The sequence below is a fragment of the Macaca mulatta genome, chromosome 5, assembly GCF_049350105.2.
Source record: "Macaca mulatta isolate MMU2019108-1 chromosome 5, T2T-MMU8v2.0, whole genome shotgun sequence".
Taxonomy (NCBI): Eukaryota; Metazoa; Chordata; class Mammalia; order Primates; family Cercopithecidae; genus Macaca; species Macaca mulatta.
The window spans coordinates 149,215,196-149,240,187 of record NC_133410.1 but is presented as its reverse complement, the minus strand read 5'-3'; the positions used below and the strand labels follow the sequence as shown (position 1 = coordinate 149,240,187).

At 40.3% G+C, this 24,992-nt stretch overlaps 1 protein-coding gene and 1 pseudogene across 1 annotated transcript in view; one reads left to right on the top strand and one right to left on the bottom strand.

Annotated features, from left to right (window-relative positions):
* Window positions 1-23,783, bottom strand: part of SCOC (short coiled-coil protein) — a 44,708-nt gene extending 20,925 nt beyond the window's left edge. The window contains exon 1 of the mRNA XM_001089419.4: window positions 23,536-23,783. Coding sequence (XP_001089419.1) covers window positions 23,536-23,605 — 70 coding nt within the window. The 5' untranslated portion in view covers window positions 23,606-23,783. The remainder of the gene's footprint in view (window positions 1-23,535) is intronic.
* LOC100429278 (large ribosomal subunit protein eL14-like) lies at window positions 22-1,251 on the top strand (annotated as a pseudogene).
* Window positions 23,784-24,992: the final 1,209 nt, after the last annotated feature.

The following is a 24,992-nucleotide window of genomic DNA, read 5'->3' as shown; positions in this document are numbered from 1 at the left end:
TAAAAGAATGCAACTGGCCTTCTTCCTTCTTGCCAAACGCCACCAACATGGTGTTCAGGCACTTCGTGGAGGTTGGTCATGTGCACTACATCTCCTCTGGACCTCGTGCAGGAAAATTGGTCGCAACTGTAGATGTTATTGATCAGAACAGGGCTTTGATTGATGTACCTTGCACTCAAGTGAGGAGACAGACCATGCCTTTCTTTTTTTTTTTTTTTTTTTTTTTTTTTTTTTTTTTTTTTGAGACAGAGTCTGGCTCTGTCTCCCAGGCTGGAGGGCAGTGGCGCAATCTCGGCTCACTGCAGGCTCTGCCTCCTGGGTTCACACCATTCTCCAGCCTCAGCCTCCCAAGTAGCTGGGACTACAGGCACCCACCACCATGCCAAGCTAATTATTATTATTTTTTCTTTTTTTGGTATTTTTTGTAGAGTCAAGGTTTCACGGTGTTAACCAGGATGGTCTCGATCTCCTGACCTCATGGTCTGCCCTCCTCAGCCTCCCAAAGTGCTGGGATTACAGGCGTGAGCCACCGCGCCCAGCCAGACCATGCCTCTCAAGTGCATGCAGCTCACTGATTCCAACCTCAGGTTTCCACACAGTGCCCACCAGAAGTATGTCCGACAAGCCTGGCAGAAAGCAAATACAATACAAAATGGACAGTCACACAATGCGGCCAAGAAGATTGAAGCCGGAGAAAGGAAAGCCAAGATGACAGATTTTGATCATTTTAAAGTTGTAAAGGCAATGAGGAACAGAATAATCAAGAATGAAGTTAAGAAGCTTCAAAAGACAACTCTCCGAAGGCTTCTCCCAAAAAAGCACCTGCTGTGAAGGGTGCTACTGCTGCTGCAGCTGCTGCTAAAGTTCTAGCAAAAAGATAACCGCTGCGGGCAAGAAATCTCCAGCTCAGAAGTTTCCTGCCAAGAAAGCCACAGGCCAGAAGGCAGCGCTGCCTCCAAAAGCTTAGAAGGGTCAGAAAGCTCCAGCCCAGAAAGCACCTGCTCCAAAAGCATTTGGCAAGAAAGAGGTGATTAGAAAAGTAATAAAAGTTCTATTTGGGAAAAAAAAAAAAAGAAAGAAAGGAAAGGAGGCACCCGAGTTATAAGCAAGGCTCTAAAATGCTAGACTGCTTATGGATTTTAAAAATTGCATTATACAAACATGAACCTTATGGTTTTGTTTCCCTGGTAACCATTTATGATAAAAATAATCAACTTGATAGAGTTCCTCTGTCAGCTTTTGTCAAGATCTGGGATGTTATCCTACAGCTGACCCTTGAATAATGTGGGGCTTAGGAGGTGCCAATACCCTGTGCAATGGAAAATCCATGTATAACTTTTGACTTCCCCAAAGTGTAATTGCTAATAACCTATGTTGACTGGAAGCATTACCAATAACATAAACAGTCAGTTAACACATATTTTGTATGTGTATTGTATTCTTACAATAAAGTAAGCTAGAGAAAAGAAAATGTTATTAAGAAAGTAATAAGGAAGAGAAAATACATTTACTTTTCATTACGTGGAACTGGGTCATCATAAAAATCTTCATCTTGTTCATCTTCATATTGAACAGGTTGAGGAAAAGGAGGAAGAGAAGGGGTTCGTCTTCCTGACACGGGGGCAACAGAGACAGAAGAGATGGAGGAGGGAAAGGGAGGAAGGAGAGTCAGGACACTCAGTGAAACTTCATGAAAATACATTGTAATTTCTGTCTGACTTTTTGCTTCTTTTCATTTCTCTTAGAATGTTTCTATATGGTAACACCTTTCTTTCACTGCTTTAGTTTCAGTGCCTGTGTCAAAGAAGTTTCAGTGCCTGCATCATAGAAGGGTCCATGTCATTCTTTTTGTCCAAGAAGTCAAAAGCAGTCTTGAATAATTGGAACCCCTCTGCCAGATTGTCTGACGTCAATTTGTTTTCTGGCACTGCCTTTTCTATGTCTTCTTTCTCATCAAGTGGCACTGGTTTGGAAGCACCAATCTCCACCACATCTTCTTCTGTTAATTCCTCTGGTGTAGTGTATATTAACTGTTACATTTCTCCAAGATCCAGATCTTGAAACCCTTCACTTTTCACTTTTTTTTTTTTTTTTGCCATAGCCATAATATCGTTCATGATTTCTTTGATTGGCTCTGTGGTAAATCCTGTGAAGTCATGCACAATATCTGGATAGTTTTCTCCAGCATGAATTTATTATTTCAATCTTGATGACCTCCACACCTTTCTTTTTATAACAACGATGACACCTTCAATGGTGTTATCATTCCAGACTGTCATGATACTCTATCAGAGTTCTCTTCCATGGCATTGACAATCATTTCCATTGAGTACCTTGTGTAATAAGGCTTAAAGATTCTTAGGAGCCAAGGATCTAGAAACTGAATTAAAGACATTGTTTTTGGGGGCAAGTAGACCACATTGACAGCTTCAGTGTTGAATTCATGGGGTTCTGGGTGGCCAGAGGCACTGTCCAATATCAGAAAAAAATTTAAAGGTAGTCCCTATGGGCAAGGTAATTCCTGACTTCAGGGACAAAGCACTGATGTATCCAATCCAGAAAAAGGGTTCTCATTGTCTGGGCCTTCTTGTTGTACAACTATAAGACTGGCAGCTGATGTTCTTCTTTTCCTTTCAAGGCTCAGGGATGAGCAGCTTTATCGATAAGGGCAGTCCTGATCATTACCCCCCCCCCCTGCATTTGCACAAAACAGTAGAGGTAGCCTATCCCCTCCTGCCTTAAATCCTGGTGCTATCTTGTCTTCCTTACTAAGAAACGTCCTTTGTGGATTCTTTTTTCCAGAACAGGGCACTTTGATCTGCATTAGAAACCTGTTCAGACAGATATTCTGTCTCCTCAATGATTTTCTTAATGGCATCTGGGAACTTGTCTGCTCTCTCCTGGTTGGCAGAAGGTTCTTCTTTCATTATCCTGACACTTTTAAAGCCAAACCTCTTCCTAAAATTATTAAACCATCCTTTGCCGGCATTAAATTCTTCAGGTTTATATCCTTTGCCTTCCTTTTGCTCTAAGTTGTCATATAATGACTTTGCTTTTCCTCAAAGCACATCACAGTTTATAGGTATGCATTTCTTATAGGAATCCTGCATTCCCACAGAAAAACTGCATTTGCAATACTAGACAAAAAGGTATTTTGCAAAAAGTGTAAGTTTTTCATGCTTGCCAGTGTAGCTGCAGCGATAGCTTCATGAATTTCCTTTTCTTTTTTTACAATCATTCTTAAGCTGAATTCATTTATCTTGAAATGATGGGCAACCACAGCTGCAGACTTCAATCTACAATACATATCAAGCAATTCAACTTTTCCTTGTAAGATCATGAATTTTCTCTGCTTCTTGGGAGCACTTCCAGCATTCATAGTGGCACTTTGTATGGGTGCCATGGTGTTATTCAAGGTTTACAGTATTGCACTAAACACAATGAAAAACACTAGAGAACCAAAGAAGATTACTTTTTACTGCAATAGGCAATTTACCAGAGAGATGAACTGCTCACACAGAGATGATTAGTGTCCCATGGCATTTTAAGTGGATACTCACAGCACTTAAGCTCACAGCGATAGCAACAGGAAGTGACTGTGAAATTATTACAATAGTACAGTAGGTACTATAGTTAATTTTATGCACTTATGATTTAATACAGCATCTGTACATTTGTTTACATTTCTCTCAACGGCAAATGGTGCCATGTGTGGTCTGTAAGCATGTGCATAAGTTTTGATAAATTTTAACTTTTTATAATTTGTGCTATTTTATGGTAATAAATAATAACACAGACTAGTATCTACATATGTTTATGCATTTGTGACATACCTAATCTTTTAATATATTTCTAAGCTACGAAGTTTGTGAATTTTTCCAAATTGTCACAATCTCCAAAAATTTTTCCATTATATTTACTGAAAAAAATGCATGCAAGTGGACTCATGCAGTTCAAACCCATGTTGTTCAAAGGTCAACTGCACTTGCAAGCTAACGATTGCCTGTTTCATGAATGCTGGTGGAAGACATGAGGTGTCTGGGTCAGAGTTCAAGGACTCTCTTCCTCCCAGCTCATCATGAGCTTCGTGCTGATTTGTTGCTGTTACCTATGTCTCCCAAGTCCCACAGGGATAAGGCAGAGGGCCCCTGTAGATGCCTGCACATGCAGTGGGTTATGATATAGGAGAGGAACATTGAGTTTGGGGAATCTCTGGCTTTTATGGCAAGTGTAAGCAAGCTTATTCTTTAACCAGAGAGGCATTACCTCATCGCTTAAAGTTGCTCTCTGCAAACATACCTGAGTAAAGCCTGGTTGGGGCCTATATTCTTGGTATACCAGCAAGAATATGCAGTGACACTCAGGGCCCATCCCAGTGTGCTTCTCCCAGAAACCTCTAAGTTGAATGATCTTTAGTTCTGTGTCAAACTCCTGTTTTTCTTCCTCCTTCCTTATACAGTATCTTAAGGGAAATACTACAAAATGTCTCAGAAAGTGTTGGTTGGATATCTAAAATTTAAAAAGGAAGCATCCACACAAGCTGGAGATTAAAGAAGCATCAGTAGAAGTCAGTGACCATTAACAGAAATATTTTTAAAATAAGTCGGGTAGTATTTTTGTAGCTCTCTCCCTAACCTTTCTTTTCCACTATTTGACCAAACTCTACAACGATAAGAAGTAACAGCCAGGCACAGTGGCTCACGCCTGTAATCCCAGCACTTTGGGTGGCTGAGGTGAGCAGATCACTTGAGGTCAGGAGTTCCAGACCACCTTGGCCAATATAGTGAAACCCTGTCTCTACTAAAAATACAAAAATTAGCCAGGCATGGTGGCTCGGCCTGTAGTCCCAGCTACTTGGGAGGCTGAGGCAAGAGAATCGCTTGAACCCAGGAGGTGGAGGTTGCAGTGAGCCAAGATCACACTACTGCACTCCAGCCTGGACAACAGAGCGAGCCTCTGTCACAAAAAGAAGAAGGAGAAGGAGAAGAAGAAACGAGCCTGTCTTCAGCCTGCCTTTAGTTTGTTTTAAAACAATTGCTTAAAATTAATAATTGCCAGTATAGTTAGTAACACTCATCACAGTGAAGCAAATCATGCCCAGTGTAAAGCAAAGATACGGCCAGGCTCTCTTTTTCCTTCTCCAGTGAAGGCAGAAAGCTAAAGAAAGCCTTGCTACTAAGGGATACGGGCTGTGGCTGTGTCCTGCTCAGAATCAATCTCAGTGTCTGCTCTAAAGGCTGATGACAACTAGTTTAAATCAAGTTCAAGTCCCCTTCAGCCTTAGAAGAAATAGCTCCTCAAGTTATGGAAAGATCCCAAAATTCCTTGCAACTCATTCTTTATTATAGAATTGTGAGCTCTGGAGTTTGCAGATTTTTTTTTGTACTACATGAAGCACATTATAAGAAAGTATCCTGTAGCGTTCATTTTGGGGGAAAATAGATATAGTCCTCAGAGATATTCTGAATCCATTCTTGTCACTCACAGAAGTTTGTTCACAGGAGATCTCCATGACTCTTTATGTTTCAAGGTATTAATTTCACTTGGAGCATTGTTTCTCCCACCCAAAGAATTTTATGTTAAAATACACTATTTTATTTATTTATTTAGAGACAGGATCTCGCTTTGTCACCCAGGCTGGAGTGCAGCGGCACAATCATGGCTCACTGCAGCCTCAACCTCCTGGGCTCAAGCGATTCTCTTGCCTTAGCCTCTCAAGTAGTTGGGACTACAGGCACAGAACCATGCCCGGCTAATCTTATTTCTTGTAGAGATGAGGTCTCACTCTATTGCCCAGGCTGGTCTCAAACTCCTGGGCTCAAGCGATCCTCCCACTTTGGCCTTACAAAATGTTGAGATCACAAGTGTGAGCCACTGTGCTGGCCTAAAATACATTTTAATAGAGTTTTTCCTAACAAGCACCATTGGCCGCAACTGAACTCAGCATTTTAACATTTTCATGTGACGGTCAGTTCTAGATTTGATGTAAAAGGCCCAACGTGTAACTCTTAGCATCACTTTGCAAAACAACAACAACAAAACCCACTGCCATGCTGCAAGAGATCATTGGCAGAAATGGTGATTACAGTGCTTATCCTACAGGTCTGTCAACAAGATAAAATAAGAAAATCTGAGAGAAGTTGCCTGGCAGGATGTCAGTACTCTTGGCATACCAGCAAAAATATGTAGTGAAACTCAGGGGCCATCCCAACCTGCTTCTCCCAAAAACCTCTAAATGGAATAATCTTTAGTTCTGTGTCAAATTCCGATTTATCTTCCTCCTTCTTTATACAGTATCTTAAGGGAAATATTACAGAATGTCACAGAAGATGTTGGTTGGATATCTAAAGTTCAAAAAGGAAGAGAACCACTTGAGCTGGAGATTCAAGAAGCATCAGTAGAAGTCAATGGCCATTAATAAAAACATTTTTTATTAAAATATTGAATCTGAATAGAAACCTCCTGTATTTCATTTCTTAAATTCCTTGAGGGTAGCAACTGCATCTTCTGCATCAATGTAGCCCCTGCCAAGCATAGCGCCTGAAGGCAGGTCCACAGACATTGGCTGAATAAACGAGTGCTCTGCTCCCAGTCCGTACTTTCTCTGTGTCATAAAAAAGCTAACATGTCTGTGCCGCATTTGAGGATGACACTGGATTTCCACAGTGCCTTTTCGCCTCAGAGCTCATATTACTTCCTATCAAGTTATTTCCCTGCCCCTCATCGCATCCCAGTGAGAAAGCAGAAAATCCTAGTTCCTTACTGTTTCAGTAGTGGCTCTTCACGCTTACAGAACATTAGGCACACCTGGAACATCACCTAGAGGGACACTGACTTCACCTCATCATAACATACGTCTCTGACAACTGTCAGGAGATATTCCAAGTAAACAAAAAGACACCGTGAATGCCACTTAGGGGTTCTACACAGGGAACTGTTAGTGATAAAAGCCTATTTATTCTCTTTGAGATGGTATACTGGTGACATCTAGTGGCAAAATTGGTTCAAAATCTGCTTCTATTTCCCACAAAATTTACTTCTTTATTAATTCATACTTTAATTTTATCCTTTATTTAGTAACATTCTCTACTTGTGGAATGTTCTTAATTATGCACAATGATTTGTGTCTGTTCATATCCAAGTAGTACAATTTTAGCATTTCACAGAATCACAGAACTTTTGAGCTGAAAGAGTTCTCAAGGGATCTATCAGTCTTATTTCATTACACGTGGAAAATGAGATCCAGAGGAGTCAAGTGGCTTGCCTGAAGCCTCACCACAGTGGGGCGACAAAAAGTCTTCTGACTCTAGCACACTGCCTGCCAGGTAGTAGGAGCCAAGCAACTAAAAAGAAAATGGGATCTTGTTTAGAGTTCCATGCGGAGGAAAAGTATGGACGCTGTCCTATCCCTCACTATTGTATCCTGGGTGTGTGAGGAGCCTTTAATTCACAGGTCTTCAGAGAGAGTACAAAGCATCTGAAGGACCATCCCTGAGGAGCCTCACCCATATCTGCATGGGCATCTAGATCCCATGTCTCCAGCCTGAGTCTGACGTCATATTGGATGAGACTTCTGGGGCGTCTTGAGAGAGTAAATGTATTTTGCGTTTGGAAGAATGTAAATAATCTGTGTCCAGAGGACCAGCTGTGGTGATTTTTTAAGTGGTCACAAATCCTTGACATGCCGTCATAGACATCCTCTCCTACGTTCCTTCCCCTTGAAGCTGAACAGGCTTGGGACTGCTTCCACCCAGAGAGTGTAATGGAAGTGATGCTGTGTGACTTCTAAGGATCAGTCATAAAAAGGACACACAACCTTCCTTGTCGGTCTTAGAACACTTGCTCTAGGGAAAACTAGCCACCAAGAAGAAATACAATTCCCCCCAAACCACTGTACTGGAGAGACCATATGTAGGTGCTTGAAATGACAGCTCCAGCTCAGCTCCCAGCCAGCAGCCAGCTTCCACCGTGGCTGTGTGAGTGAGCCACCTTGGTTACACAGCCTGTCTAACTTCAGATGACTGCAGCCCCCACCTACATCTGACTGCAGCTGCAGGAGAGACCCCTAAGGGAGAACTGCTCAGTTAAGTCCTTCCCGGATCACTGAGTCACAAAATAGTGAGGAAAATAAAATGGTGTCACTCTATAACACTAACTTGTGGGGTAAATTGTTACACAGCAATAACGTACAGAACAAATAGTTTCTTAAAGACATTTCTCTCATTCGGTAACAAACACTGGATGAAAATGCAAAATAACATACACATATTAAATACTGGCGGAATTGCAGTTAATCTGTTCAACTTTCATAAATCAGAGTTCTTGGTCCAAATGAATAGGTATTCTAGGTGACAGAAATGTAAGTTCTTCCTCTTTCTTGAAATGGTGATTCCATTTAATAGAATGGTGATTCAAATGGAATGGTGATTCTATTTTAAGAAGGCTAAGTAAATTTTATGAAGTTTTCCAAAGGGAATTTTCTATTTCAGAATCCTAGCGTTTTTCGACCAGGTTTCCCCAAATGAACCACAGAACACAGAAAAGGATGTGAGTGACCATTTTCTGAATTCTCCCAAGGGTGTTTTATAACCAGTACCTTTCTAGATGCAAGGAAATAATTTAATTCATTGCATACAATGAACACCTTTGGAAGGCTTAGTTCCCTCTCAGAACCCAGGCTGAGAAGGCTGGGAGGCACTATAGGCTAACTCAGCCATGCAGTAGCGTTGTCAACTGGAAACTGAAGTTTAGAGATGTTTGCACAATGTTACCACACCAAACCTGAACCAGGGTTTGATTGCAGGGACTTCAACTCTAGAGCTTGGAAACTTAGTCATTACTCAGTGTTCCTAAGAAAAATACTCCATAAATGGGTAATAAACAAGGGAAATATTTGCCTTAGCAGCAATGTTTATATGTGAACAGGTAATGGATTTAGCAGCAATGATTGTAACTATCTGGTAATGCAAATTACAAGTGCGTAAACTCAAAGTTATCTGAGCCAAAGACTTCTTTTTCCTTTTACTTAAAATAATAAAGCTAAAACTTTTTTAAAAAGCATTCAACTCAGATTAGTGAGGTGTTGCTTTATCTCCAAACCTGTAGGCCATCAATACAATAGGGAGTGTGAATCAGGGGAAAGACAGAGGAGCAGAGTTCAAAGGTCAGGCCCCTCTGAGACCAGAGAGAGAAACCAAAGGGAGTAGGAGTGCATAGGTGAGAGAGAGAGAAAGGAAGGAAGGGAGGGAAGACAGAACACAGCAATGGAAAGAAGACACACACCATAGAGAGCACTCAAGAGAGGATCAGAGGCAAGATTACAACAAAGGACACAGTGGATAAAACGTTTGTTGAGGGAATGAGGAAAAGGGGAGAAAAAGAGAAGGTGTGGGGTATAACAAATTAAAGATGCTACTATTCGTCATTCTTTATTAGAATGATGAAAATAATACCAACTACGATGGATTAGGAAAAGTAGTATAGTGAGATGGCAAAGGCAGCTCTGATCTGTGTCACCATTTTGTCAAAGTGGCATATCTGATATGTAGAATTTAAGGTCATAATCCTAATTTGAGTCCCGGCTTTGAGATCCATGTGAAAATATCAATGTTCGGTTTATAAACACCTTATCTCCTTAGGGAAATTAACGTTAACAACTTCAGGAGCCCAGCCACATGGCAATAGGAACATGCATTGTCTACACCCACTTTCATCCAGTGGCATTCACTGCAGGAGGTGCCAGCCTGAGAGTCAAATCAGATGCACTGAACTGACAGCTGGGTACGTAATGGGTGAATGGATAAAGGAATATTCCACTTTTCCTCGTTGATTGCCCTTCCCTATCTCTACTGGAGAAAAATTTGAAGACAAATTTACTGGAGAAGAAATGAAGTGAATATAAGTGTAAATTTGAATAATTCAAGGCAGTAGGAATAGAATCTCTGTACACCTGATTTCCATATATAAAAGATTTTAAGGCTGGGTGCGGTGGCTCACACCCATAATCCCAGAACTTTTGCAGGCTGAAGCAGGCGGACCACTTGAGGTCAGGAGTTTGACACCAGCCTGGCCAACATGGTGAAATCCTGTCTCTACTAAAAAAAAAAAAAAAAAAAAAAAAAAATACAAAAATTAGCCAGGTGTGGAGGCGGGCTTCTGTAGTCCCAGCCACTCCAGAGGCTGAGGCAGGAAAATTGCCTGAACCTGGGAGGGGAAAGTTGCAGTGAGCTGAGATTGCACCACTGTACTCCAGCTTGGGCAACAGAGCGAGACCCTGTCTCTAAATAAATAAATAAATAAAAGATATTAAGGTACTATGTATCTCTTCCTTTTTTCCTTTTCTAAGGATATACTGAGGATTATAACTTAATAAATTGAGAAAACGTAAATCTATTCTGATATAAATAAATAGTTTGATGTGAAATGAAATATTTATATAGTCTCAAAATATCTCCCTCTAAAATACTTGCTAATTACTGAAGGAAAAATGAGTCAGACACCACCCGTAATCAAGAGCTCAAAGTAAACCTCACTGGTAAAGGGAAAATAGAAATTATATACCACCTGACAGTATGCAATGAGAAGAAGACAGTATCATTCTGTTATATTCTTGCCAAACTTATTGATCATGAGGAAACATCAGAAAACACAAACTGAGAACCATTTTACACAATGACTGCTCTATAATCTTTTAAAGTTATGAAAGTCAAGGAAAGATGGAGGAAGTGTTCCAGATTGAAGGAGATGAAAGTGACGTGACAGCTACATGCAACATATGATTTTAAACTGATACTTTTTGTAAAGGATATTATCAAGACAACTGGTGAAGCTTCAGTGGGCTTTGAAGATTGGGTGAGAGTGATGTAGGGATGCCGTTTTCCTGATGATATTGGTTGTATTGTGGTTACGAAGGAGAAAGTCTTTGTTTGTAAGAAATACACACTAATGTATCTAGGAGTGATAGAGCATTGGCAACTTTCAAATAACTTAGGAACAAAACAGAATCTTTTTTAGGTTACTTGAAAATTTTCTATAGTTTGAGATTATTTCAAAATAAGGGATAAAATGCAAAAGACATGACGGTGCTGAAGGGTGGCATTTACAATTTGTGCCATGTCTCCTTTACTCTCCGCCCTCCATGCATGCCTTGAATATCCTGTAGCTAAATTTGCCACTTTCTACATTTTATTTTTCCTAAACAACTTTTCACATGCATCACCACAGTGGTGTTGTGATAGATGTCCATAATCCAACCACTTATATTTTCACATGCTTCTGAAAATTATCACCCATGTTAGGATTAATACCTTAGTTCTATATATTAGAAAAACTCTAGTATTAATCTCATTTTTTATGAAAAACATTGCATAAATATAACATGAAAATCCAATAACCTATAATCCCTTCACACTAATATATACATTTTTCCAAGTTCCCTTCCCATTCTAGTCCATATATATAAATTACTTTTGCATGGTTGTAATCACAACATAGATACAATTTTATATTCTATCTTTCATGTCGGAGCATATTCCAATATTGGTAGAGAGCCTCTGGGCTCTTCTTGCCCTCTGATTCTATGATTACATTTTTGAAACAATGACCTCATAACATAACTAGAGGACCATATTTCATTATTCAATACCTGCAATGAAGGCACCTTATTGCTTCTACCTAGTCAGTACAATGCAGAAATGCTATCTATCTAGTAATTTCAATTCTGATGCATTGTCATTTGACAGAGGCTTTGAAGTCACCTAGACCTGGGCTTGAATCCCAGCTCTGCATTGTTCAAGGTACTAAACCTTTCCGAGCCCAGTTTTCAATCTGAAAAACAGGGAAAATATCAATAGCATGATATTTGTGTGGATTGAGATAATGCATATAAATTTTTTAGCACAGTGCCTGGCATATAATAAGTTTTTAATGAATGCTTATTATCATTATTCACCTAAGAGACTGTATTAGTCAGGGTATCATTGTTCTAAATCATTGTTATTTGTACATATATATGATGTATAAGCTGGGAGGCTGGGCCAGTCTCACCTTCTTACATTTTTCTGCCTGCTTTATATTCCCTGGCAGCTGATTAGATTGTGACCACCAAATTAAGGGTGGGTCTGCTTTCCCAGTCCACTGACTCAAATGTTAATCTTTCCAACACCCTCACAGACACACCCAGGATCACTACTTAGCCTCCTTCAATCCAATCAAGTTGACACTCAGTATTAACCATCACAGAGACACATGACTAGTTAGTAAAGTGTGGGGTCACTCCAAACATTTGAGACTCTTGGTTTTATTTGTGATAAGTGATGACGGGTTGCTTTTTAGATAGAAATAAGTATCCAAATAGTTAACTAGGATTTCCAAAGAAACCACCTGATTTTCTAATTGTCACCAGAATTGAGAATCTACAGGAAAACTAGAATGACATTTGATTAATCATTCTTTCCGACTCCTGCATCAATCTGCCTCCCTCAAAAAGGTTTAAAAAAAAAAAAAAAAAAACCCTTAAGGGTGTAATCATTGGAATATGCAGTTTGCTTTTTAAAAATAATCAATTAGTTATGAATTTGTCTAATTCCTTTCACAGTCAAATGATTACACGTTACAGAAAAAGCATAAATGTCCCAACCTACAAAATGGACAAATAGAAGAGTTACTGTTTGTGTTGGTAAAAAATATCCTGAAAAAAAAAAACAAAAAAAAACAAACAAAAACCGGTTCTTTGAGAAATTCCTTGAAATATAGGCTCTCCCAGGGCAACTGTATGCTTGACAATCACTAAATATTTCACAGAGAGACACTGGCTGAGAAATGTAGCATTTAGGGGTCAACAGTCACTGCAAACTAAAGAGTCTCTCAAATTATAACATTTTATTACAGAAATTCCATTTTTACAGTATGGTAAAGGGCTCAAAGCAGAAAGGACAGGAATCCACTGTGTCAGTTGAGAAACACTGTACCAGCACAAAGCTCAAGTCATTTAAAATTCCAAAGTAAAAAAGAATCATAAGAAACATTGCTTAAAAAAAATCTTCTAAACATTTTTATAAAGGAAGCTAACCTGGTAACCACAATGAAGATGAAAGTAAAACATTCACATGGAGGAACAAATAATAGTAGAGCCTTTTGTCTGGTAAGAAAAGGTAGTAAAGATTTTCAAGAGGGATAAGAAAAGAAGAATGTGTTTTAAAATACAAGCTTTTCAAACAACTTTTACTAACGTCACACTACCAGCAATGAAAACCACGCATGTGCACAGTCAAGCGCTCTGAGCCAAAGTCATTAAGCTGACAAAGAAACATGTGTATGGAGAAAGAAGGGAACAATGATTAAATGGGGAAGAAAGTGAGTAAGGGCTGAAAAGAGCCTGCTGTTGACTGTGTGCATCCCAAGAAAGCTGGTGGAGGGAAGACCCAGGTCACTGTAACAGAAAGGCGGCAAGAGAGGCTCACTGTTCTTCGAGACCATTCATGTGAGCTACCACTGAGTCTTTTATGCTCCCACTGTTGAGGACTGAAAATGAATACTAGGCTGGGCACGGTGACTTACACCTGTAATCCTAGCACTTTTGGGAGGCCGAGGCGGGCAGATCACAAGGTCAAGAGATCGAGACCATCCTGGCCAACATGGTGAAACCCCGTCTCTACTAAAAATACAAAAAAAATTAGCCGGGCATGGTGGCATACACCCATAATCCCAGCTACTCAGGAGGCTGAGGCAGGAGAATCGCTTGAACCCAGGAGGCAGAGGTTGCAGTGAGCCGAGATCATGCCACTGCACTCCAGCCTGGCAACAGAGCGAGACTCCATCTCAAAAAAAATAAAAATAAAAATAAGAAAGAAAAAGAAAGAAAATGAATACTAAAGCCTATCTAGGAAAGCAAAACACCTTTTTCTGGAACAACTTTTACAATAACTTTGATTCTGTGATTGGTGGATATATTCTTTCAGCAGTGTCACTTATAAAGCTTTTGGATCATTTCAAATGTTTATTTCTAGGTTCATGGAGCCCAATAGAAACTGATTCATCTGGTTCGTCCTGTTCTTTTGAGGCCTATGTCCTCCTTCTCTGCACCCAGACTATCTTTGAAGGCCAAAGGAACCTTAGAGTTCTCTAAGGAAACCAGGCTTTGACCCTGAAATTCTGAACAAGTCAAGCAGGCAGGAAGCCTGTGAGGGAAAGTGTGTCCAAAGCTGATCCCATCCAACTGGGGCCTTTGTGAAATGAAGGGCCCTGTGTCAGCCACCTTGCCCCCTCTTCAGGAATGCAGACCTGGGACAGGTCAGCATCTTATTAGCTCATGAGCTCAGGTTAATAAAATGCACCCTGATTTTCAGGATCTCCTCTGGATTTCTCCCTGGAAAAAATTCACCATAACTGTGAAGGATGTTGTACAAATTTAACATGAGAAAATTCTAACGCCCCTTCCCTTTTTTTGTGATTATTCTAATGACGAAGAAAAAAAACATATAGGCAACCAATGGATGGTTTTTGTCTTTGAAAGGAAGAGTCAAAATATTAATACTTATCCTTTGCTGGGAAAATTAGAGAACACTCTCGATTACTGAAAACATTAGATACTACGCTAACATGACATTTCTTACGCTTGTTTACTAAAACTAGTTTTTGCTTTATGCTAGATCATTTGTCTCAGTTAAGTGGATTTCTTCTGATTGAAGATTTTTCTGCAGAAAGAGCACTTATAATTTCTAGCAATACATTAGTGACCCTAGAGCCATACCACTCCCAGAAGCTGCTGAGAAGCAGAGTTAATCTCCTTTTTCTTATTGAATCTCTTATGCTCAGTCTCTAAGGCATTTTGCTGGTCCAGGGGAGGTTTTCCTAATGCCACTGTCCATATTATCTTTAGCTTACAGGAACAGATATTTTACTCTGCCAATGGCATTATCCATACTTATATAGATCCCAAATGCCAATTAAGATTTGCTGAAACTTTTTGCCATTGCTGGTGCAATTAATGTACTTGTTTGATTTCACTAAAAACAACATTTCCAACATACTAGAGATGATCTTTTTCGATACCCTTAAGGATATGGGAATAATCTTTTAAATTAGTATTCATAGCCAAATTCATTGGAGGGCGTAAAGAAAAATGACACTGGTGGTAGGGGTTTCTCTGGTCCTGACCAGAACACCCTCAGCCAGCACTTGCCGCATCCTTGTGTACTTATTTAACCATGCCCCCACTCTGGGACTCTCATCTGCACCGTTGTCTCCCAAGATGTCCAGTGTAACCCAGCAAAGCTGGCAATAGTCGCTTGGCAGACACTTGGGAGCGTGGCGCTGGCTGCAAACACTGGCTCCATTCATATCAGAAAAGAAAGGCCTGCTCCCTTTTCACCGACAAGACTCCTGCTATGGCTCAGTGTTCTCTCAGCTGGGGAGCCACAAGTCTATTTCCTTCTTTAGCCCATATTATAATGGAGGATAAGATGAAAAGGAATACAGACCCTTGATACCTTTTACTTAGAGTGCTAACTAATGCAGGGCCTCGTGTCTGATCTTCTGCTTGGCTGAGGGGACGGCAGATGGCCTTCTGAAAGCTTTTCAAACCCCGGCTGCTTTCAGCAGGGCGTGAGGGGGTATTGTTACATTTTCCATATAGTGGTAGGAAGCATCACTGAATAAAAGCACACAACAATTGTGCCACTTCTCTGGGAAGCATATTACAACCTTACAATGAGGGCTAATTGGCCGACACCAAAAGCAGACGCAGACACAGCTTTGAATATTATTCAGGAGAGGTTTTAGAGAGCAGAGTCAGGGCGGAGGCTGAGGCATAAAGGAGAGGAGCGACGGGAAGGACATCGACGGGGAGGCGGCGAGGGCTGGCATGAAGAGGGAAAAGAGTGGCTTCATTATATTCATCAGAAAAGAATCGTGCTCTTGTATAAAGAGTTCGTTCATATCCACCTCCCCTTCCTTATCAGGGGGACGTCAACAGGCAGTCCCAGCTTACAGTGCCATGTCCACAGGACATTGCCGTTACCATGAGAACTGATGTGGCCACATCTCAGAGCCTTCTTTTTTTTTTTTTTTTGGCAAAGTCTCACTCTTGTCGCCCAGGCTGGAGTGCAATGGCGCGATCTTGGCTCACTGCAATCTCCTCTTCCCAGGTTCAAGCGATTCTCCTGCCTCTACCTCCCAAGTTTCTGGGATTATAGGCAACTGGCAGCATGCTCAGCTAATTTTTTTTTTTTTTTTTTTTTTTTTTTTGTATTTTTAGTAGAGACAGGGTTTCACCATGTTGGCCATCTGGTCTCGAACTCCTGACCTCAGGCGATCTGCCAGCCTCAGCCTCCCAAAGTGCTGGGATTACAGGCATGAGCCACTGTGCCTGGCCCAGATCTCAGAGCCTTTTAAGAAACTTTTGTGTGAGCTCCTTGAAATGGGCAGCGGAGGAAGGAAAATGTACTGAGTACTCACTTTATGCCAGGCTAGTTCAAGACACCACCTTTATTATCTCATTTAATCTTCAAAACAATTCTGAGACTTATTCTTATGATCATTTTGCAGCTGAGGGAATGGAGGCTCAGGGATAGTAGATAGCTTGTACAAAGTCTAACAGATTCAAATCCAGGCATTCCTGACTTCAAAGTTCAAGCCCTTCCTGCCACACTCCCCTGTGCCAATTCTTCAAATAACCAGGTCCTGCCTACTACCTGGCATATGACAGTAGGTGCTCAATAAATGCGTTCTGAAAACAGAACTAAACTTACCCAGAAGTGTGGATAGAAAAGAAGCTCTAAAAAGTAGAGACCATTTAGGAAAGCCAACCCTAGAAGTCAACTCTCAGCCAGGGGCTGACCTGCCTAAACCGGCACTTATCCCAACACACACAACTTCCATCAGAATTCTTTAATCAAAAGATGTTAACCCATTCAATTTGTGCTAGGTGCTGGGAATACAGGTATTTGAAAACCCAGGCTGTGTTTTAGAAGCTCGCAGTCTGTTGAATTGTCTGTTCATATGCTATGAAAAAAAAATGCAGATGGAGATAAGTTAGGGGTTCTCAGAAAGGAGAAAGGAAATCTAACTGGGAAGACCAGGGAAAGCTTCCTGGAGAGGCATTGCCTGAGTGGGGTCTGAAAGGGGGAGTAGGAATTGGCCAGACAAAGAGTAAGGTGGGTAGTGTTATTCCAGACCAAGTGAGAAGCAGCACAGCGTCCAGAGGCGTGAACTAGGCACTGTGTAGAGGGAACATTAAGTGTCTCCTACTGAGCTCAAATGGTGTGGCAGGAAATGGCACTGAAAAGATAGGGAGAGCCAGGTGCTTCAATGCTATGCTCAGTGAATCGGACTTCATCCTTCAGGGGCTGCGAGGCATTGGCTGTTCCCTAGAGGCAAAGGTGGTGATGTGGCCAATGTGAAGGGTAGATTTGAAGGGATAAAATTTGAAATAAGATAAACCACTGGGAGGTGGGTGCTGTGGTTTATGTTGGGGGTAATAAGGACCTGGTGAGGGAGGTGGTGGCAGGGATGGAGAAGGCCAGATTTATTTCAGAAATATTTCCAAGGTCAAATAAACAAGAATCGTCAATTGATCAGATTGTGGGAAAGAAGGAAGGACATATGATTTCTAGCTTTTGTTACTAGGTGGATGGTGGGGCCATTAATTAAAATTATGAATATAGGAGTGGGAATAGACTGGGGGGAGAGGATAAGTTTATTTGACCCCTGGGAGATACCTAGGCAAGCAAGTGGATTATGAATCAGAAACTCAGAAGAGAGGTGAAGACAAGTGATAAGATACGAGAACAGAAGTCTGAAAATAGTTTTCCTCTGCAGTCACATCTGTCCTGCAGATGTGCTTTGTTTGGATCTCTGTGCTATTGTTTTTAAAATTAGGATTAGGTGAAAAACATGGAAAAACCAGGAAATTGTACAAAAAAATGAAATATCCAGTGTCTCTTAAAGTTTCCACTTATTTGCATTTCTGTCCCTCCATGACAATAGTGAACCAGAAACAGAAAGCGGCTCTGCCTTTTGAGCCGGGCACATGCTCTCCAGGGAGCCTCAACCCTCAACCCTCCTGGCTGGACCCAAGGCTCAGTGTTGGTTGTCATTCTATCATCACAATTGCTCTGTTGTTTTCTTACTGCAGAGTTAAGAGGAAAGTAAACTATGTTGTTCCCTTACTTCAGTCAAAAGTGGAAAATGCAAGAAAACAAATATCCCAATTTAAAAATGGGTAATGAGCCTAAATAGATGTTTCTCAAAAGAAGACATACAAATGGCCAATGGGTATATGAAAATGAGCTCAATACCACTAATCATCAGAGAAATGCAAATTAAAACCACAATAGATAACATCTCCCAACTGTTAGGATGTCTATTATCAAAGTGATGAAAGATAACAAGAGTTGGCCAGGATGTGGAGAAAAGGGAATCTTTGCACACTGTTGGTGGGAATGTACATTAGTACAGCTACTATAGAAAAGTGTGGAGGTTCCTCAACACATTAAAACTAGAACTGCCATATGATCCAGCAGTCCCACTACTGGGTATATATCCAAAGGACTTGAAATGAGAATATTGAAAATGTGTCTGCATGCTCATATTCATTGCAGCATAATTCACAATAGCCAAGATACGGAAACAACCTAAATGCCTGTCGACAGATGAATAAAGAAAATGTGATACATACAGTGGAAGAATTCAGCCTTAAAAAAGAAGGAGATCTTGCCATTTGTAACAACATAGATGAACCTGGAAGACATTATTTAGCCAGGCACAGAAAGACAAATACTATGTGATCTCACTTCTATGTGGAATGTAAAAAAGTCGAACTCATGGAAGCAGAGAGTACAATAATGATTATCAGAGGTTGGATGGTGAGGATATTGTGGAGATGTTGGCCAAAGGATACAAAATTTCAATTTGACAAGATGAATAAATTTAAGAGATCTTTCGTACATCATGGCAACTATAGTTAAAAACAATATATTGTATACTTAAATATTTCAAAGAGAGTAGATTTTAAGTGTTCTCACCACTAAAAAAATAACTATGTGAGGTAAATTATACGTTCATTAGCTTGATTTAGACATTCCACTGCATATATGTATATATATATAAAATATGTATATATAGCCATTCCACTACATTATATATATATAGTACACCATAAACCATAAACATATACAAATTTTTTTTGTATTTAGTAAATAAGAAAGAAGTAGAAAATGAAATCTAGTCCAAGAGGACTGTGCCTTCTAAGGAAAATAGTGAGAAATGAAGAATGTTCCCATAAATTTAACATGCAAACAAAGTATGTCCTTGAAAGAATTAACCTTGAGATGCCATTGTGAAATAAACCATAGTAAGAGCAGTGTCTGGTATATGTAAAAGATGCATGATGAAAAATTTGATAAACTAAAAACAGAATTGAAATGTTAATAGCTTGTTTTAGAAAAGTAGTGAAAAAAATGATGATATACCATTGCCTCTTTTCCACATACACATTGCCTGGCCCTGAAGGTGTTTGAATTTGCAATTTCTGTTTTAGAGTCACTGGGATACAGCAACGGGTGGTGAGACTGGAACTAGGAGTAGATAGGATCATCCAGAGAGTGTGTCCAGAGAGAGAACAGTAGCCAAGGACAGTCTTGGGGAAACGCTGGAGGACACAGGTTCCCAAAGGAGCCTGAGATGAAAGATGAAAGAGGCTGAAGAGGAACCTGAGCCGTGCGGTGGCATCAAAGCCAGGGGAGCGGAAGCATAGGAAGGAAGGAGAGATCAATGCCTTCCAATGTCTTTTGTCCTGCACTGTATGGCTCCCACCTCTAAGGTCCCAGCAGTTGGGCCAGTTCAGCTACAGTACAGTTGAGACCAGAGATTCCTAAACTATCTTTTGGTTTATGGTGCCCTTAGTGTCTCAGTAATTTTTTCATAGTGCTCCAAAGCCAAGAGAAACACCAAACAGTTCCATATATTAAGTGTTTAGATTCAAACATCTTATTAACATTGTTATGTCTTAAAAACCTAGTAGGCATTAAAAAAATTACTATACCCAAATTGAAAGAAGATATATTTTTATTTCATTCTTAAAGGAACACACTTACTTATGGGATGTGTGCACCCGTTGGGCACTGCATAACTTCTCCAGCCTTCTCAAACTGCCACTCTTACTCCCTGTTCTACAACTGACTTTCATACAGAACTTGCTTTTTATCACGGCAGTTGCAGCCAACCCAGCATTGAAAGAGATGATGTCATTGAAAGATACGTAGCTCAGTCTAGTGTGAAACAATGAATGACCATCAGCCAGTAGTCCTCTCAGTGTCTGACAGAGGTTGAGATGCCCTCATGGAACCCTTGTGAGTTTGCTGCGGTGCCCTAGAGCATCTTGGCACACAGTCTGGGAGCCATGCGGTTAGACAGCATGGACTGGTCTGGAATCCTATCATTTGTAATGTGTCTTTGGGGACATTTGTTCTGAAATCCGTATAACTCACATACAAATAAATTTATGAAGCACAACTGGTTTGTGACTTGAATAACTACTGGCATTGCCTGTTCTCACTGCTCCATACTATCAGGAAGTAGAATTACTTAAATAAATAAAATTCAAAGTAAACGAAAGTTTGACTAATGCCTTCAATCCTTTCCCCAAACAAACCTTTTCAAGAGTTAGTAAAAACTTCCTTCTCCTTTCTCTTGCCTTTTCTCGCCTTCCTCTGAATAAGAAAAGAAGCAGTATAAGGGGGAGGCGATGGGGGTAAGAGGAGACAGTGACGGGTCTGACCAGTCACACGGGGATCAGTGCCGGAGACTCGAGGCCTTTCTATTCAGAATTAGAAATGATCGGTCCTTGTGTGAGAGCCTCCGTATCCAGCAGCTTCCAATACCACGCTCGGCTGGCATCCAGTAGCCGATGTCTTTCTGGATAATCACCAAGGCCAACCCATTAGGGCCTGAAATCCTTACAGCTTTTAGAGTTCACGAAAAGGTGCCAGGTTTTCTCTGGTATCCAGCTCCAACAAACTACCAAAAAGCCCAGCATGAACAAACACTGCCACCTCCACTCAATATCCATGCAGAAACTGTAAGATGAGAAGGGTGCTCAGATGGAATGTCCACAACCATAGGAGACTTGGATTGGGATTTTGGCTCTATCATTTCCTGGAGAGGCCTTAAACAAGTTGCTAAAAAAATATGAGCTACAGTTTTATCATCTGTAAAATAGAACCATAATATCACGATGATGCTGTAAGGATTAAATAAGATGTTAAAAGGACGTAGCATTGTATCTGGAATCCAGCAAATGTATTGAAACCATTGCATTTAATATTGACTCTCTGAATTTATTGAACATAGGAGTTTAAGAAATCCTTCCTTTCTAGGTAGTCTGGTTCTGCCTCTTATTGGCTCTGTGCTCTTGGGCAAGGCACTTAGACTCTCTGGGCCTCCCTTACATATATATATATATATGTATGTATATGTTCACATGTATATGTTCACATGTATGTGTACACATATGTATGCATATGTGTATATTATAAAAAGAAAAGTAAGAAACTGGGTTAAACTTTCTTTTAATATAAGCAATACCTTTTTAATGCTCTACTTTTGCAAGGATTCCACAATTTGAATGAATGATGTCTGCTAAACAAGCTCCATTTTTTAATAATAATTTGTTTTCCTATTTTTAGTTATCAAAGCCCAAGAACGTTTTATTAACAAGGGCGAACCAGTGTTACCATGTCAAATGAATAAAATTATCTCCAAAAGCCAAAGAAACATGGTGTTTTGATTAACTGGCACATTTTCGTCACAAATATATGAACAATTTCCATTTACCATTTTGAAATATGGAAACAGCAGAAATTAGCACTAATTCCTGAGTCCACCACTGGTTATTATGCTGGACCAGCTCCAAAGGCCTTTTGTGCACTGAGATTTTTTGACTCGGTCTAACAAAGGAGAAGGAGTGGCAATTGGGAGCAAGGAGACATTGGTCCTCTCGTGTGGTTGCCGGCACTCTCACTACCAACCAGACAGCATTGCTCACTCTTTCCTAGTTCTTCAGTGCCCATGCCCACACACCCATGCTCCATTAGCAATAAGCTCCTATGGAGTCCCTCTCAAAACCAGTGCCAACAGTGTACTGGACACCTGAACTTAAATTCCCTGTCCTCTTGCTCTTTCCTCCACTGGAAGTGTGAAAGTGGCAGAAGATGAGACATGGAGGGGAGAGTTGAAGGGGTGTGATGGGGTGTGTCAGAGAGTCGCTGTAAAAAGGCCCAGCACCACCAACAGTCCCCACTTTCAGGCTCAGCACACCCAGAAAAAATTCTGGGCTGAGTCACATTCCAAGCAAGCAAGCTTTCTACATGAACCGCATCTTCCCACAGCATATAGGGCTCCCCATGCGCATGCTCATCTCACCTCCCAAAGCTAAGAAACATGGGTTTCCCCCTGTCTTTGTTTCCTTCACTGCCTTCTGCAGCTCTGTCTGTTTTCTAAAACACCCTGGTGGGAGCATGTTAAGGACAGCGGTATCCCATTTCTTCAACAGCCCAGTACCTTGTACCTTTCCTTCCCTTATAAAGACTGAAAATACTCCTCTTTGATTTCCAAAGACCCCAGCATGTTTATGCAGTGCCAGGAGGGAAGCTTAGCTCCGGCTGGTGGTTTGTGTTAATTGTCTGGCTGCACTTTAGAAAGACGCTTTTTGAATCAAAGCATTTAGGGAGAAAGTGGAGAAGCATGGCTGTATGAAAGAGCAATTGATGTTAAATATTCATGCTCTTGCTCTCTGTTAATCAAAATTAGTAACCCCCATTGCTTAGCTGCAGTCTTGCTGGCTTCATACTATGATTGTGCTAAAGGAACTTGGATAGAAAACAACCACCATCACACACACACACACACCCACCGCACACCCCCAAGGACTTGGGTGCTTATAGGTTTGAAGTGTTTCCGTCCAGTTAACATTGTGCAATTCAGCACTGTCTATTTTTTCCAAGATGTTGAATGAACCATGGTTATCCTTTCCATCAGCATTGTAGAACTGCTCTCCCACGTGGTTCCTTCTCTCTTGTTGAATTCAGCAAACTTTAGCCTTAAAAATCAAATATTTTCTGCAATAATCCCAAATGCTAATTGTAGTATAGTCTAGTTCATTTTTCAGAAATTATGCAATTATTTTACAAGATAGAAAAGAAACTGACTGTAATTGAACAAAACATGGCGATATTATAGGTTGTTTTCATAACAACTTTGAGGTCATGTTTCCTGAACTTTTAGGAAATAAATATTTTATGTTTTTATTTATTTTAAAAAGTACATGTTATATGATGACAGGAACTTTAAAATTATCACTTAATTTAAAAGGAAAAGGAAAACAGCTCTTAATTAAAACCTGTTTTCGTAACTATATTTTTCAAGTTTTCTAAAATGAGTATGCTTTATCATTATACTGAAAATAATAAAAGTTATATTTTTAAAAAACTGAGTAGTTGCAGAATTGTGTGTTTGAGAATTTATCCATTTCTTCCTTACCTATATCATCTGCAAGAGAAATGTTGGTGAACGTGCTGTCTTCCTCCTCCTCTTTCCTGGACCCGTCCATCTTGTTCAATTTTCAGACCTGTTAGTAAGAAAAATGAGGGCTGAGAAAAGCAGCAGTTGTCCCATGTGACCGCCCTTGTTAAATCATTAATCAGTGAACGTCCAAGCAGGTGCTATCTGAACCTTGCACTATCCACCCTCTTCCTGCTTTCCACCTGAGAAGTTCTTATCTGAGTGTTGCATTCTTAACCGGAAGTGGTAGGAGACCCAAGTTAAAGACTTACAACCCTTGACCGGAGGCTGCTGTGCTGGCACGGCTGCTGTACTCTGGCTAGATGCCAAACCCTGCCTTCAAGTTTCCTTAGGCTGAATTGCGCAAGGAAATTGCCCAAAAAGCGTAAGGAGAAGGTTGAGGGAAGAAATTGACTTTATATGATTAGCATATCTTTTGGATACCCATGATAAATTTCTTAAGGATGTATCAATGACCACAGCATGACCTGGGGGTAAGTCACAACCCCTCAGAGCCTCAATGTTCTACCTGTAATATGAGGATAAGTCTGTTGTGAGGATTAAATAGAAACTGTCTGGTACATACATAAAGAAATAAGATTCTCTATATGGCATATATGAAGAAATAAGATTATATATTGAGCTCATCAGTACTCTCTCATATTACTGTTCAGACACCTCCTCCTCTAAAAGTTCATTGAAACAACAAGGTCTCCCTTTTGTGTTTCTGGAGTTGAGCCCAAGAGGAGAGATGTTGGCTTCTCTAGCCCTTAGGCAGGGACCCTTTGTTTGAGGAGGAAGTATTTCTTTTTTTTTTTTTTTTTTTTTTTTTGAGACGGAGTCTCACTTTGTCGCCCAGGCTGGAGTGCAGTGGCCGGATCTCAGCTCACTGCAAGCTCCGCCTCCCGGGTTTACGCCATTCGAGGAGGAAGTATTTCTTTACAACTATTTATCCAGGTGACCTAGTTCACATTCGTATACAGACACAAAGCAACACTATTTTAGAATTTCAAATAATCAATCCTTTGGGTAAAAAAATAGCCAAATTTGATGAAGCACTTTAAGCAGATAGTAAAATTGTTACTACATGCTACATTCTTCACTAAGTGCTTTGATACATAGAATTTTTTTTTAATTCAGGCAAGTTCATTGTTACTATATCAAGCAGAACGGATGTGAGCTGTTGGAAATCCTGAATGTTAAAAATTAAGTTCACTAGAATAGACTTCCCCTTAATTTTTCAATTATATTCTGCATATACTGAGTGCCTATTTAAGCACTTTAAGCAGATAGTAAAATTGTTACTACATGCTACATTCTTCACTAAGTGCTTTGATACATAGAATTTTTTTTTAATTCAGGCAAGTTCATTGTTACTATATCAAGCAGAATGGATGTGAGCTGTTGGAAATCCTGAATGTTAAAAATTAAGTTCA